Raw genomic sequence first — 17,704 nt, forward strand, 5'->3', positions numbered from 1 at the left:
TGTGTTATTTTTGTGTTCCCTTTATTTTTTTGAGCAGTATATATATAAATAACACATCCTAGATCTGAATGAATGAAATAATGTTATTAAATACTTTTTTCTTTACATAGTTGAATGTGCTGACATCAAAATCACACAAAAATAATCAATGGAAATCCAATTTATCAACCCATGGAGGTCTGGATTTGGATTCACACTCAAAATTAATGTGGAAAACCACACTACAGGCTGATCCAACTTTGATGTAATGTCCTTAAAACAAGTCAAAATGAGGCTCAGTAGTGTGTGTGGCCTCCACGTGCCTATATGACCTCCCTACTACGCCTGGACATGCTCCTGATGAGGTGGCGGATGGTCTCCTGAGGGATCTCCTCCCAGACATGGACTAAAGCATCCGCCAACTCCTGGACAGTCTGTGGTGCAACGTGGCGTTGGTGGATGGAGCGAGACATGATGTCCCAGATGTGCTCAATTGGATTCAGGTCTGGGGAACGGGCGGGCCAGTCCATAGCATCAATGCCTTCCTCTTGCAGGAACTGCTGACACACTCCAGCCACATGAGGTCTAGCATTGTCTTGTATTAGGAGGAACCCAGGGCCAACCGCACCAGCATATGGTCTCACAAGGGGTCTGAGGATCTCATCTCGGTACCTAATGGCAGTCAGGCTACCTCTGGCGAGCACATGGAGGGCTGTGCGCCCCCCCAAAGAAATGCCACCCCACACCATGACTGACCCACCGCCAAACCGGTCATGCTGGAGGATGTTGCAGGCAGCAGAACGTTCTCCACGGCGTCTCCAGACTCTGTCACGTCTGTCACGTGCTCAGTGTGAACCAGCTTTCATCTGTGAAGAGCACAGGGCGCCAGTGGTGAATTTGCCAATCTTGGTGTTCTCTGGCAAATGCCAAACGTCCTGCACGGTGTTGGGCTGTAAGCACAACCCCCACCTGTGGACGTCGGGACCTCATACCACCCTCATGGAGTCTTTTTCTGACCGTTTGAGCAGACACATGCACATTTGTGGCCTGCTGGAGGTCATTTTGCAGGGCTCTGGCAGTGCTCCTCCTGCTCCTCCTTGCACAAAGGTGGCGGTAGCGGTCCTGCTGCTGGGTTGTTGCCCTCCTACGGCCTCCTCCACGTCTCCTGATGTACTGGCCTGTCTCCTGGTAGCGCCTCCATACTCTGGACACTACGCTGACAGACACAGCAAACCTTCTTGCCACAGCTCGCATTGATGTGCCATCCTGGATGAGCTGCACTACCTGAGCCACTTGTGTGGGTTGTAGACTCCGTCTCATGCTACCACTAGAGTGAAAGCACCGCCAGCATTCAAAAGTGACCAAAACATCAGCCAGGAAGCATAGGAACTGAGAAGTGGTCTGTGGTCACCACCTGCAGAACCACTCCTTTATTGGGGGTGTCTTGCTAATTGCCTATAATTTCCACCTATTGTCTTTTCCATTTGCTCAACAGCATGTGAAATTTATTGTATATCAGTGTTGCTTCCTAAGTGGACAGTTTGATTTCACAGAAGTGTGATTGACTTGGAGTTACATTGTGTTGTTTAAGTGTTCCCTTTATTTTTTTGAGCAGTGTATATATATCAAAATACATGTTCTGGAACAGCCGAGTCTGTGAAGAGACACACACACCTGCACAGACACACATACACATAATAAGTCATGAACTCTGCGCACACACACACATGGATTGTGTTTAATTGTAGATACCAGTCATTTAGGCAGATTACCTTATTGTTCTTGGGCACAGGCACTATGGTGGTCTCCTTAAACATGTTGGTATTACAGACTTGGACAGGGAGAGGTTGAAAATGTCAGTGAAGACACTTGCTAGTTGGTCAGCGCATGCTCGCAGTACACATCTTGGTAATCCATCTGGCCCTGTTGCCTTGTGAATGTTGACCTGTTTAAAGGTCTTTCTCACATCAGCTGCGGAGAGCGTGATCACACAGTCTTCCAGAACAGCTGGAGCTTTCATGCATGTTTCAGTGTTATTTGTCTCGAAGCGAGTATAGATGTTGTTTAGCTCGTCTGGTAGGCTCGTGTCACTGGGCAGCTCTTGGCTGTGCTTCCCTTTGTAGTCTTTAATGGTTTGCAAGCTTTGCCACATCCGACGAGCGGATGTTGCCTGCAATCCATGGCTTCTGGTTAGGGTATGTACGGTCACTGTGGGGACGACATCATCGATGCACTGACTGCTGTGGTGTACTCCTCAATGCTATTGGAGGAATCCCGGAACATATTCCAGTCTGTGCTAGCAAAACAGTCCTGTAGCTTAGCATCTGTTTCATCTGACCACTTTTTTATTTATCTAGTCACTGGTGCTTCCTGCTTTAACTTTTGCTTGTTAGCAGGAATGGAATTATGGTCAGATTTGCCAAATGGAGGGCGAGGGAGAACTTTGTATGCGTCTCTGTGTGTGGAGTAAAGGTGGTCCAGAGTTTTCTTTCCCCTCTGGTTGCACATTTAACTGGTGAGCTCCACTTCATTTAGAATTCTGGGACAACAAGTTATGACAGAAGAGAAGCTGCTAGTATCTAACTATAGTTGACAAACAAATGGCCTACCAAATGTCGGAAATTATCATATGGTTTACCAAATGTCATCAGCCATAATATGGCTTACCAAATGTTAGAAATGATAAGCAGAAAGTTTTCTAAATTAGGGGTGAAAGTAGCCAGTAGGCTTTATGGTCCAGTACGGAGTATCAGCAAAATAAATTATTATGTAATTATGGTGGATCGAACTGCGCAGGTAGCCTACTTTTTTTAAAGTGATTTGTTTGACAATCAGATGAAAACATGATGACACAACACCCGTTATATCTGAAATTTAGCCTGCAAAAACAACAGTATATTGGATAAGATGTTTACATGCCACAGTATCCTGTCTAAGATCAGCATATGTCAGGCATCTTATCCAGGTTTCTCATAACCGTGATACAAGCTTTTTCAGGTTATTGCAAACAGGATATGATGTTTATATGTGTCAACTCAAAAACAAAAATGTTGACTATCCAGAATAATAATGAGATATTGGTGGGCATGTAAATGTTGTCTGTAAGGCTAGCATCTGAAGAGAAGTTACTCTCTTAGGAGGGATATGTCATTGAGATCTTTAGTGCTTCTATTCTATCCTCAGCAGAAATGTGAATGATTCCTTTCTAAAATGGGTTGAAAAATGCACTTCTACTCTAGTTACGTTATTTGGCCGAAATGAATGATACAGTACTTGTAAACACATTCAGAATAACTTACATGGCTTACAATTACATTTCAGAACACTGTATCATAACCCAAAGGGAACTTGAAGGATGAGTCAGGTTAATCAGTTCATGTACCCCCCAATGGCGAAACACAAATGCAAAAACAGACATTTTGCTCAACGCTGAGGTTGGGGTCATGGCATTACATTATGCATTATCTCTGACCCTCGTGTGACATTACCCTTGTTTCTCTCTCATCCCTCCAGGTTCATATTTGCTGGTGAACTCTTCCCAGCATGCTGCAGGGCATCGCGCCCAGCTCCTGCTGCAGACGCTGAGTGAAAACGACACACACTGCGTCCAGTTCAGCTACTTCCTGTACAGCCGCGATGGCCACAGTCCAGGGGCACTGCGGGCGTACGTTCGGGTCAACGGCGGCCCGCTGGGTAGCCCAGTATGGAACACGTCGGGGTCCCACGGACGACAGTGGCACCAAGTGGAGCTGGCTGTCAGCACCTTCTGGCCCAATGAGTACCAGGTAAATCCCTCCCTGTGGCATCACTTCACTGCTACTTTCAGTCGTTACACAGCATGCTTCAATTTTCCCACTGCGTCAGCTATACATAATAGTGGCTAGAATCGAACAGGCTCATTCTGATCCCATTTACTTAATGTATCATGTTAATGTAGTCCGTATAAGGTTTTATTTAAGGCCTAGTGAAGGTGTTAGATATTAACACAAATATACAGCATAAGGGTAACCAGCCAATAGCTGAGCCTGATCATCCAGGACTGTGTGTGTTAACTTTACTGTTCTCCAACAGTGAGATACTGTACGCCACAGGGAGACCTTGTTAATCACATGCAAAGCTAGCTCATTTTAATTATCATTGCTCCCTTGGTAAATGTAGGCTAGGTTAGCACTAAAAGGGCCTAAGTGGTTTCTATGTGGCCAGGCTTGTTACAGTTTAACCTACTGAGACGGTCACTGCTAACTGTACATCAGCAGTTGGAATACACTACACAACTTCACTCCCTCAGTGGCAAGTCATTATCCACTCAGAAGCAAATTTACTGGCAGCCACTGTTGGTACCTGTGCGCTTTCTATTGGCCTTCCGATGGCGCGACCGGGCCATCAATTACATTTATATTTTCTGAAAACTCTGGGGCGCTGTCAAAAAGCAATTAAGTTGAGAAGTGTGCATTTTTTTGAGAACCTTCAAACCCTTCGACTTAATTAACTTCCATACTGTTCTGCAGGATCTGACCTTCAAGTGTAAATAATAGCTTTGTACAAACAGGAGCCAAAGGTAGGATGACACTGTGGAATTATCACTACATGCCCTGACAATGAGGGGTATTTAAACTTGACACACACAACACAACACACACACACAACACACAAAGTTGTCAACACGTGTGGGTGGGCAGAGGGCCATGGGAAAAGTCACCTCGATAATGTCTGACATACATACAGCATTGACGTGCTCGCTCTTTCTCTCAACTTAATATTTGCTCGAGAGTCATCTCAGTAAATATATCCCTACATGAGAGAATTACAAGCTCTCCCCAAACAATGGCATTGCCAAACACACCACACTCAGACCAGCTCTCACATCAATGCTCTCTTTAGCAGAACAATTCATCAACTCAGTCTAACCACCATTAATGTGGCCATGGCAGTTTCCTATAGCAGAAAAACTAGGGATAAACGGCATTCCTCTGACTTATTTTTGATGTGTCTTCCTTTGGCTTGCTTTACAACACTCCTCTTCCTTCTAATTCTAACTCGGTGTCCTCCTTCTCTCTACCCTCTGTCTTGGTACATGCTGCTTCACAGATTCATAAGCAGCCCAGTGATGGCTCATGTGCGAGTCAGCATTACACCAGGGCTACCGAGGAGAGGCATCACTTAGAAGAAAGAAGGAATAATGGGCAGATGAGGAGGAGTAGATGAGTCTGAAGACTGGTTGCAGCAACACACTTGACCGTTCTTGGAAAATACAACCTGTTAAGAAACTGTTTAAACTGTAGGTTTCGATTATCCATCTCAAAATGAAGATACTGTGATGTTATTTATCCAGAATAATCAATCTTCTAGTTTTTGGCAGATTTTTGAAACCTTTTGGCCTATCGGGAAATTAATGAACTGATCGGTTCATGTACTGTATATCTGACCATGGCTAGTATAGTGTAGCAGCAGTGAATAAATAAATCGCAAATTATCTGTCTAATACGGTGTTTCCGCTTTTGAGTCCCTTCTCTGCAAAAATAATGATGTCCCCTTTCTGCAGTTACATAAAGAGTCATGCCGATGAAAACGGATAAATAAACAACAAACAATGCTGGAGAGAGTCAAGCGGAGTGGAGTTGAACATGACTCGATCTGACCCGGCACGCCTCTACATCTCTCTCTCTGTATTCACCAAGGAGCTCTTAGCTGCAACCCGTGTGACTTTAAATATTAAAGGACTTAAGTTACAGAAGCCATGCAGCAAGCTTAATGGAATCTCTTTGGATTTGAAGTGATAGGTCATCAGATTTGCTCTATCGCCAGAGAGTCAGGGTCTACTATTGAAGGATGGAGAGAATAAGGTTCCTCTGTCATGCCCATCATGCTAGTAAACCCAATGCTCAGTAAATTGACCGTATTATAAACCTATGAAGTCTTAAAATATAACTTCCTTTATTATTTCAAGGCATTCCTGGATGTACTTTCCCTTCGATAATGCTATCACACTGTAGTTGATTAAAAAAATGAATATTTGAAAAGAATGGCTTAAAGACAAAAAAAATATTCACAGTAACTTTATTACAATTACATATTCTCAGGGCCTGTTGATTTAATCATAATCCTTGAACGTAGGAGGATAGAGAGTTGTTTTATAGCACACATTCTCAATGTTTATGTCTGTAACATAAAACATTTTCTAAAGAGTGGAATGCAATTTTACATTCTCTGTAAATCAACAGAGCCAACTAGAGTAGATTAACATACTCAAAAGCCACATAAATTCTCTCATAATTTTTCAGCCTAGTAATCTATCTGCAATACGATTCCCTCCCCGCTTTCCTTTTCCTTGTTCACGACTTTGAAGGCTTCATGTTTCTATCTAGTGTATGTCTGGCCATTTGTATTGTTGCCTAACCTGAGACAACAACACAGCGTTGGTTGTGATAAGATTAAGCTTCGATATTCATATCACTCTGGTGACAGGTGCTACGCTACTTCACTTTCTCTTATTGCTGTTGTGTCCCCTAACATCAAGAGAGAGTTGAGTGGGGCAAGTGGAAAATGGAAGAGAGAGTGAGATCACTTTAGAATATGTTTGATTTGAAATCTTTCCCGTCTGCCGTGCTCAGCCATATATTTCTCCCTCTTATTGGTGGAGGTGTCTGCGATAGCTGGAACTATGTTATCAAATATTAAAGATGTTATCGAGCCCGCCAAGTCTGCCAACTAGATCTGGATCTGTGCTCTCCCCCATCTTCTTCCATCTCTTCACTATTTTTCCTTTCTCTCCCCTGGTTTGTTTTCTCTCACTGTGTTCCTCCTCGATTTATTTTTCAGTGTGACAAATACTGTCTCAAGTTGCAGACCTTTTCTGACAGCATGGTCTCATAGACTAGAAGTAACATAGTAAATGTAAATCTGGAACTCTGAAATTAGTATGATATGTGCCTCGTTTCAGGAAAATAGGCGTATGTCACGTGTCACTACTTCACAGGAGAGCCATTTGAGAGTAAACTTATTTTTTTTAATCTAAATGCTTTTTTGGCAGAAATGCCTTCTGGAACATGTGAACCTTTATGTGCCTTAATAACAAACATTTATGCCATCTGTTAATACGAATACAATTGTTAAATTACGAGCCTAGTTGGTTTAACCATGGAAAAAGACAAGAACCTTCCCTCTAGCCAGCCATCCCGTCCAGGGGCCACTCGGAATGGAGCCGGAGGGGATGGCTGCCGTTTTATGGGCTCTTAACCAACCGTGCTATTTTGTTAGTTTTTTTCGCATTGTTTGTAACTTATTTTGTACATAATGTTGCTGCTACTGTCTCTTATGACCGAAAAGAGCTTCTGGACGATTACTGACCTTGAACTGGACAAATAATTTTTCTTTAATGAGTCAGACAAAAGGGATTTACTCCAGACACCCGAACAGGCCCTCATCCCCGTCATTTGCAAGAGAAAGAGGCATCGCAGATGGAGATCGGAGTGCCTTGTGAGGATCCGGCGACAAGTGGCTAATCTGCCTTTGCCGTCGGTACTATTGGCCAACGTACAATCGCTGGATAATAAGGTGGATGAACTACAAGCACGTATATCCTACCAACGGGACATTAAAACTGTAATATCTTATGTTTCATCGAGTCATGGCTGAACGACGACATTATCAGGTATGAAGGTAAGACCCAGATGTAGACCACATCGAATAAACAATAGTTTTAATGATCCAATAGGGGCAGGCAATAGACAGGTCAAGGCAGGCAGGTGTCAGGAAACCAGAGGTGAGGCAACGGTACCGGACGGCAGGCAGGCTCAGGGTAAGCAGAGGTCAAAAATCCAGCGGCAGGTGTCGTGGAAATATTGAATCAAATATTTCTCAGATACCGGAGCTTGTGAATTCAAATAGACTTTATTACAAACAGTAAAAAAGCCGAGCAATTCCATGGAAGAACTGACTCTCCAATCTAAGTACTTGGCTTTTATACAGTCTTACCCTTACATAACATCGACACTCCACTTTATGAATCTTGTTGTGTTGCTTAGTTTCCATTCTCTTATTGGCTCAGACATTGGGGCATAGATTCTATTGGTGGCGTAACATGCACACTCCTTCTGGTGCCTATAACTGATTAGCTAATGTTCCTGTCCAAAGGTCTTCACAAGTTCAGGCCAATGTTGCCTATGTATGATTAACCCATGTGCATGTCCAGTAGCCTTCACAAGATCAGATATTGCCCAGACCAGTCACGTCTTGTTGGTCTACCTTGCCTCATCCACACGGATTCTGCTTACGTACTGTTTTTTACATGTCTAATATTTACACTTATATCGATTCTTCTTTCTACTTCAAAGAGAACAGTATAGGTACTGAAAATCACCAGATGACTGGAAATGCTCTAACAGAGGCAAAGGTACAGGTCAGTGGCAGGGTCAGGCAGAGTGGTCAAGCAGGCGGGCTCGGAGTCAGGACAAGCAAGGGTTAAAACCAGGAGGGCGAGAAAAGAGAGACTGGGGAAAAGCAGGAGCTGAGACGAACAAGACGAACTGGCACAGACAGAAAACACAGGTATACTGTAAATACACATGAGATAATGGGGAAGATGGGTGACACCTAGAGGGGTGTGGAGACAATCACAAAGACAGATGAAACAGATCAGGGTGTGACAGACATGAATAACATGTTAGACACTGTATCAGCAGGATAGAACAGCAGCCTATATTTTATTTTATTTCACCTTTATTTAACCAGGTAAGGTAGTTGAGAACAAGTTCTCATTTACAACTGCGACCTGGCCAAGATAAAGCAAAGCAGTGCGACAGAAACAACAACACAGAATTACATGGAATAAACAAGCATACAGTCAATAACACAATAGCAAAAAAATTAAGTATATATACAGTGTATGCAAATGGCATGAGGAGGTAAGACAAGGGGTGGCGATCTATGTATATATATAAACAACAGCTGGTGTTTGATTTCTAAGGAAGTATTGAGGTTTTGCTCGCCAGAGGTAGAGTATCTCATGATATCTACCTAGAGAGTTTTCATCTGTATTTTTTGCAGCTGTCTATTTACCACCATAAACCGATGCTGGCACTACGACCGCACTCAATGAGCTGTAAATGGCCATAAGGAAAACGCTCATCCAGAGGCGGTGCTCCTAGTGGCCGGGGACATTAATGCAGGGAAACTTGAATCTGTTTTACCTCATTTCTACCAGCATGTTAAATGTGCAAGCAGAGGGAACACAACTCTAGACCACCTTCACTCCACACACAGAGACGTGTTCAAAGCTCTCCCTCGTCCTCCATTTGGCAAATCTGACCATAATTCTGTCCTCCTGATTTCTGCCTACAAGCTAAAATCAAAGCAGGAAGCAACAGTGACTTGGTCAATAATAAAGTGGTCAGATGAAACAGATGCTAAGCTACAGGACTGTTTTGCTAGCACAGACTGGAATATGTTGCCGGGATTCTTCCGATGGCATTGAGGAGTACACCACATCAGTCACTGGCTTCATCAATATGTGCATTGATGACGTTGTCCCCACAGTGACTATATGTACATACACCAACCAGAAGCCATGGATTACAGGCCACATCCGCACTGAGCTAAAGGGTGGCGATGCCGCTTTCAAGGAGCGGGACTTATCAGAAATCCCGCTATGCCCTCCGATGAACCATCAAACAGAGAAAGCGTCAATACAGGACTAAGATCGAATTCTACTACACCGGCTCCGATGCTCAACGGATGTGGCAGGGCTTGCAAACTATTATAGACTACAAAGGGAAGCACAGCCGAGAGCTGCCCAGTGACATGAGCCTACCAGACGGACTAAATTACTTCAATGCTTGCTTCAAAGCAAGTAACACTGAAACATGCATGAGAGCATCAGCTGTTCTGGACGACTGTGTGATCACACTCTCCGCAGCCGATGTGAGTAAGACCTTTAAACAGGTCAACATTCACAAGGCCGCAGGGCCAGACAGATTACCAGGACGTGTACACCGGGCATGTGCTGACCAACTGGCAAGTGTCTTCACTGACATTTTCAACCTCTCCCTGTCCAAGTCTGTAATACCAACATGTTTCAAGCAGACCACCTTAGTCCCTGTGCCCAAGAACACTAAGGTAACCTGCCTAAATCACTACCGACCCGTAGAACTCACATCTGTAGCCATGAAGTGCTTTGAAAGGCAGGTCATGGCTCACATCAACACCATTGTCCCAGAAACCCTAGACCCACTCTAATTTGCATACCACCCCAACAGATCCACAGATGATGCAATCTCTATTGCACTCAACACTGCCCTTTCACACCTGGACAAAAGGAACACCTAGAGTCGCAAGAAGAAATATGTGAGCCCTTTGGAAATACCTGGATTTCTGCATAAATTGGTCATAAAAAATTGTATCTGAACTTCATCTAGGTCACAACAATAGTCAAACACATTCTGCTTAAACTAATAACACACAAGCAATTGTAGGTTTTCATGTCTTTATTGAACACACCGTATAAACCTTCACAGTGCAGGGTGGAAAAAGTATGTGAACCCTTGGATTTAATAACTGGTTGATCCTCCTTTGGCAGCAATAACCTCAATCAAACGATTTCTGTAGTTGTGGAGCAGACCTGCACAACGGTCAGGAGGAATTTTGGACCATTCCTCTTTACATAACTGTTTCAGTTCAGCAATATTATTGGGATGTCTGGTGTGAACTGCTCTCTTGAGGTCATGCCACAGCATCTCAATCAGGTTGAGGTCAGGACTCTTTCTCCAGAAGTTGTATTTTCATCTGTTGAAGCCATTCTGTTGTTGATTTACTAATGTGTTTTGGTTCATTGTCCTGTTGCATCACTCAACTTCTGTTGAGCTTCAATTGGCGGACAGATAGCCTAACATTCTCCTGCAAAAATGTTTTGATAAACTTGGGAATTCATTTTTCCGTCGATGATAGCAAGCTGTCCAGGCCCTGAGGCAGCAAAGCAGCCCCAAACCATGATGCTCCCTCCACCATAGTTTACAGTTGGAATGAGGTTTTGATGCTGGTGTGCTGTGGCTTTTTTTCTCTACACATAGTGTTGTGTGTTCCTTCCAAACAATTTACCTGTCCACAGAATATTTTGCCAGTAGCGCTGTGGAACATCCAGGTGCATTTTTGAAAACTTCAGACGTGCAGCAATGTTTTTTTGGACAGCAGTGGCTTCTTCCGTGGTGTCCTCCCATGAGCACCATTCTTGTTTAGTGTATTTACGTATTGTAAGTATTATGTGATTAAATGAATCATGTAACAATTTACTCAGTAGTAACCTGGGGTACCACGGGTAAAGTTTGTTTTATGAGTTACCATTTCCCAAATTAACTCAAGAAAAGATCAGAATATCTCAATATCATAGCAGTCAATCATGAATTAGTATTACCTCATATTAGTCTCATTCTGAATATAACCTGTTAAATCTGCTCGAACCCTAGTCTACATGATGATTCAGCGATACATAAATTGGCTTAATTATTTATTTACTAACTAAATAGTCACATAGAATTACATAAACACACACACAGGATAGATTATACATTGATTACTACATAATGCAATGAAAAGTCCCTAGTGGACTAACCCCATGTGACGGCTGGTTACACAATGAAGGGGTGGGGAAAGAAAGAGCGGGAGAAGGAGAGACAAATTAATTCAACTATTGTACATACAGTTGAATAATACGCTCATTGTAAATGTGATATTTAGCTGTAGGCCGTGCATGTCTAGTCTTCTTCTTCTCTGTTGAGTTTCAAAGGGTCTTACCATTTTCTGGTCAGGTAAAGTCTAACCATTTTACACGTGTAGCCACAGCTCCACGCTTTCTGGAGCCAGTAAGTCTGGCTTACTGTCCGTATACCGGTCTTTAGTTTTAAACCATTACTCAGCCATGTAGCCACCACTCCACGATGTCTGGTTTAATGTAAATATTGTTAGGAGTCCTTTTATAAACACTCTGGGGGAAAAAGGGGTGTTCCATCCTTTTGGTATAATGTCTGTGCTCACGTTGGCGTGGTTACTGACTGGGTAAAACTTTACATGAAAAACAATTCTCATTTAGAATGCTAAAATCACATTTAATCTTCTCACAAATTGTTTCATATTTAATCATATAAGTTCACAACATTTAGATGTAACTCTGACATATATATTGTGAAATCTCTTGAAGTTACAATGTTTCCATTATAACATCTTTAATGATATCCCAGAACAATTAGGCTGCTGCTACTCTCTGTTATTATCCATGCATAGTCACTTTAATAAATCTACCTACATGTACATATTACCTCAATTACCTCGACTAACCGGTGCCCCCACACATTGACTCTGTACCAGCACCCCCTGTATATAGCCTCACTATTGTTATTTTACTGCTGCTCTTCAATTTTGGTTATTTTTATTTATGTTTTTTGTATTTTTCTTAAAACTGCATTGTTGGTTAAGGGCTTGTACGTAAGCATTTCACTGTTATAATTGGCGTATGTGAAATACAATTAATTTGATAATTTGATTTGATTGGCAGAGATAATGGATGGGCTGGACATGTCGAGAGATTAGTTCGGATTGGTCTGCAATGTAGCACGCTTCTGTCTAATGCATGAGCGGGTCAGTATTTGTTTCTAATGCAGCTTTTTTAAAGATATCAAGGTGTTGCTCTCCACTTTCTGGAGGACAGAGTTTTGAAATCAGTGGAAGGCCAGCTGGAATTAGAGTATGGAAGCTTAGGAGATGGAGAAAATTCTGGCCTTAGATCGCAAATATGCAGAGGGAGTTGAAAAGTGAACACAAAGGAGGCTGTATAAAATACATGTCTCCAGATTACATCTTCAAACTAAGGGCAACCATGGCATCTGTGACAGAGAGAGAGAAGCGTCCTTCCAAGTAAGATAGTCTAGCTAGCTACATTTCAGATATTACACGTTTCTAATTTTGTTAGAAAGATGTTTTGATTTCAAGTTAAAGCATACTGTTAGGTAGCTAGCTAACATTCGCTGGCTGGCTCGCTAGCTAACGTTACGTGTATGATCTGTGAAGTAATATTATTCACATTTCAGAGCCATTTGCATTGCTAGTTATAGCCTAAGGTTAGCTAGCTAACATTGAACCTGGTTGGTTAGCTACCTGCAGATTCATGCAGAGTAGTAACATTATGAGTTGGGGTTATGGTTTGTTGTTTAGCTAGCTAGCAACATGTCTAAGCAAAATACTCCACTATGCAAGTAACCATTTCAATAGAATGTTCATGATGTCACTGCGACACTGTCGATAGACGTAGCTGGTAAATGTTGCCAGCAGCACAGTTACAGTCAACTACTCAGTCCTTAATGATTACAAGCATACCTATAACATGATACTGCCACCACTATGCTTGAAAATATGGAGAGTGGTACTCAGTAATGTGTTGTATTGGATTTGCTCCAAACACAACACTTTGTAGTCAGGACAAAAATGTAATTGCTAAGCCGCAGTATTACTTTAGTGCATTGTTGCAAACATGATGCATGTATTGGAATATTTGTATTCTGTACATGTATCCTTCTTTTCACTCTATCAATTAGGAGAGTATTGTGGAGTAACTACAATGCTGTTGATCCATCCTCAGTTTTCTCCTATCACAGCCATTAAACTCTGTAATTATTTTAAAGTCACCATTGGCCTCATGATGTAATCCCTGAGCGTTTTCCTTTCTCTCCGGCAACTGAGTTAGGAAGGACACCTGTATATTTGTAATGACTGGGTGTACTAATTCACCATCCAAATTGTAATTAATAACTTCACCATGCTCAAAGGGATATGTAATGTCTGCTTTTTTACCCATCTACCAATAAGTGCCCTTTTTTGCGAGGCATTGGAAAACCTCCCTGGTCTTTGTGGTTGAATCTGTGTTTGAAATTCACTGCTCGACTGAGGGACAAAAAATATACAGTAATTGTATGTGTGGGGTACAGAGATGAGGTACATGTAGTCATTTAAAAATAATGTTAAACACTATTGCACACCTAGTGAGTCCATGCAACTTACATTGCATTTAGAATGTATTCAGACCCCTTGAATTTTTTCACATTTTGTTACTTTACAGCCTTGTTCTAAAATGGATTAAATAAAAAATGTTCCTCATCAATCTGCACACAATACCCCACAATGACGAAGTGAAAACAGGTTTTTAGACATTTGTGCAAATGTATTAAAAATTAAAAACAGATACCTTATTTACGTAAGTATTCAGACCCTTTGCTATGAGACTCGAAATTCAATAAAATGTATTTCAATCAATCAAATGTATTTATAAAGCCCTTCTTACATCAGCTAATGTCACAAAGTGCTGTACAGAAACCCAGCCTAAAACCCCAAACAGCAAGCAATGCAGGTGTAGAAGCACGGTGGCTAGGAAAAACTCCCTAGAAAGCCCAGAACCTAGGAAGAAGAGATTATAACAGAACATGGCCAAGATATTCAAATGTTCATAGATGACTAGCAGGGTCAAATAATAATAATCACAGTGGTTGTCGATGTTGCAACAGGTCAGCACCTCAGGAGTAAATGTCAGTTGGCTTTTCATAGCCAATCATTCAGAGTATCTCTACCGCTCCTGCTGTCTCTAGAGAGTTGAAAACTGCAGGTCTGGGACGGGTAGCACATCCAGTGAACAGGTCAGGGTTCCATAGCCGCAGGCAGAACAGTTGAAACTGGGGCTGCAGCACAGCCAGGTGGACTGGGGACAGCAAGGAGTCATCACGCCAGTAGTCCTGATGCATGGTCCTAGGGCTGAGAGAGAGAGAGAGAGAGAGAGAGAGAGAGAGAGAGAGAGAGAGAGAGAGAGAGAGAGAGAGAGAGAGAGAGAGAGAGAGAGAGAGAGAGAGAGAGAATATACTTACATTTACACAGGACACCGGATAAGACAGGAGAAATACTCCAGATATATCAGACTGACCCTAGCCCCCCACACATAAACTACTGTAGCATAAATACTGGAGGCTGAGACAGGAGGGGTCGGGAGACACTGTGGCCCCGTCCGACGACAGTGCCAAACAGGCAGGATATAACCCCACCCACTTTGCCAAAGCACAGCCCCCACACCACTAGAGGGATATCGAAATTGAACTCAGGTGCATCCTGTTTTCATTGGTCATCCTTGAGATGTTTCTACATCTTGATTGGAGTCCACCTGCAGTAAATTCAATTGATTGGACATGATTGGGAAAGGCACATACCTGTCTATATAAGGTCACACATTTGACATTGTATGTCAGAGAAAAAACGAGACAGGATTATGTTGAAGCACAGATCTGGGGAAGGGTACCAAAAAATGTCAGCAGCATTGAACGTCCACAAGAACACAGTGGCCTCTTTCATTCTTAAATGGAAGAAGTTTGGAACCACCAAGACTTCCTAGAGGTTGCCACCTGGCCAAACTGAGTAATCGGGGGAGAAGGGCCTTGGTCAGGGAGGTGACTAAGTAGCCAATGGTTACTCTGACAGAGCTCCAGAGTTCCTCTTTGGAGATGGTTGTCCTTCTGGAAGGTTCTCCCATCTCCGCAGCACTCCACCAATCAGGCTTTTATGGTAGTGGCCAGACTGAAGCCACTCCGCTTGGAGTTTGCCAAAAGCCACCTAAAGCCACCTAAAGGACTCTCAGACCATGAGAATCAAGATTCTCTGGTCTGATGAAACTAAGATTGAACTCTTTGGCCAGCGTCACGTCTGGAGGAAACCTGGCATCAACCCTACGGTGATGCATTGTGGTGGCAACATCATACATCATGCTGTGCGGATGTTTTTCAGCAGCAGCAAAAGAAAGATGCCCAGGGTCCCTGCTCATCTGCGTGAACGTGCCTTATGCATGCTGCAAGGAGGCATGAGGACTGCAGATGTGGCCAGGGCAATGTCCGTACTGTGAGACGCCTAAGACAGCACTACAGGGAGACAGGACGGACAGCTGATCATCCTCGCAGTCGCAGAACACGTGTAACAACACCTGCACAGGATCGGTACATCCGAACATCACACCTGCGGGACAGGTATGGGATGGCAACAACAACTGCCTGCGTTACATCAGGAACGCACAAACCCTCCATCAGTGCTCAGACTGTCCGCAATAGGCTGAGAGAGGCTGGACTGAGGGCTTGTAGGCCTGTTGTAAGGCAGGTCCTCACCAGACATCCCCGGCAACAACGTCGCCAATGGGCACAAACCCACCGTCGCTGGACCAGATAGGACTGGCATAAAGTGCTCTTCACTGACGAGTCACAGTTTTGTCTCACCGGGGGTGATGGTCGGATTTGTGTTTATCGTCGAAGGAATGAGCGTTACACTGAGGCCTGTACTCTGGAGTGGGATTGATTTGGAGGTGGAGGGTCCGTCATGGTCTGAGGCGGTGTGTCACAGCATCATCGGACTGAGCTTGTTGTCATTGCAGGCAATCTCAACGCTGTGCGTTACAGGGAAGACATCCTCCTCCATCATGTGGTACCCTTCCTGCAGGCTCATCCTGACATGACCCTCCGGCATGACAATGCCACCAGCCATACTGCTCGTTCTGTGTGTGATTTCCTGCAAGACAGGAATGTCAGTGTTCTGCCATGGCCAGCAAAGAGCCCGGATCTCAATCCCATGGAGCACGTTTGGGATCTGTTGGATCAGAGGTGAGGGCTAGGGCAATTCCCCCCAGAAATGTCCGGTAACTTGCTGGTTCCTTGGTGGAAGAGTGGGGTAACATCTCAGAGCAAGAACTGGCAAAGCTGGTGCAGTCCACGAGGAGGAGATGCACTGCAGTACTTAATGCAGCTGGTGGCTACACCAGATACTGACTGTTACCTTTGATTTTGACCTCCACTTTGTTCAGGGACACATTATTCCATTTCTGTTAGTCACAAGTCTGTGGAACTTGTTCAGTTTATGTCTGTTGTTGAATCTGTCTAATACTGTAACTCAACTATAGTTTATTGCATATTGCTAAATCATCTTTATGGAGTTACATTTTCAGTTTAATAGACTAATAGCATAGTCTTATCAACTGCCAGACCTCCTCTGCCATCTCACCAGTCGTTATCACCGGCAGCTCTATGTTGAAAAGCATCTCGGTTCTCGGGGCAAAAAACTTGTGCTCTCCTGGGGCTCAGATCCAGGACATTACTAAGCTACTTCCTACATGCACATTACAACCAGCAAAGGTAGTTCAAGTTACTTTATGTATGCCAAACTGAATAAAGGTTTCTGTCCGGCTGTTATTGTACCGGCACCCCCTGTATATAGCCTCATTATTGATATTTATTTTAATCATTTTTTAAACTTTAGATTATTTATTAAATATTTTCTAAATTCTATTGTCTTAAAACTGCATTGTTGGATAAGGGCTTGTAAGTAAGCATTTCACAGTTCGGTCTACACCTGTTGTATTCGGCGCATGTTACAAATACAATTTGATTTGATTTGATTCTTGTCTGATATCTTTATTTGTAAACTTATACAGGGCTCTCTTGTAAAATAGTTGTTTCTCATTTTGACTCCCTGTATAAGTACTCACACATTACAATGGAGTGGCCCGGTCATTTTGACAAGCAATAAGTCAGGGCTGCACTTCGATCATATTTGTGGGCAGGTTGCCCTCGATGCTGGGAAAACAAACCTCGCCCCCGTGTCTAATAACCGTCTCACTATTACTGGGGGCGGTGATTTGATATTGATTGGATTTCACTGGAGCCCACAG

General features: G+C 43.2%; 1 protein-coding gene across 7 annotated transcripts in view; it reads left to right on the forward strand.

The window, feature by feature from the left end:
• LOC106604982 (receptor-type tyrosine-protein phosphatase U) overlaps positions 1–17,704 on the forward strand; it is a 297,005-nt gene that overhangs the window by 93,960 nt on the left and 185,341 nt on the right. For all 7 annotated transcript variants that reach the window (XM_045718284.1, XM_045718282.1, XM_045718285.1 and 4 more), the window contains exon 3: positions 3,493–3,764. In XM_045718284.1, the coding sequence (XP_045574240.1) occupies positions 3,493–3,764 (272 nt within the window). The remainder of the gene's footprint in view (positions 1–3,492; positions 3,765–17,704) is intronic.

The sequence above is a fragment of the Salmo salar genome, chromosome ssa05 (genome assembly GCF_905237065.1).
Source record: "Salmo salar chromosome ssa05, Ssal_v3.1, whole genome shotgun sequence".
NCBI classification, from domain to species: domain Eukaryota; kingdom Metazoa; phylum Chordata; class Actinopteri; order Salmoniformes; family Salmonidae; genus Salmo; species Salmo salar.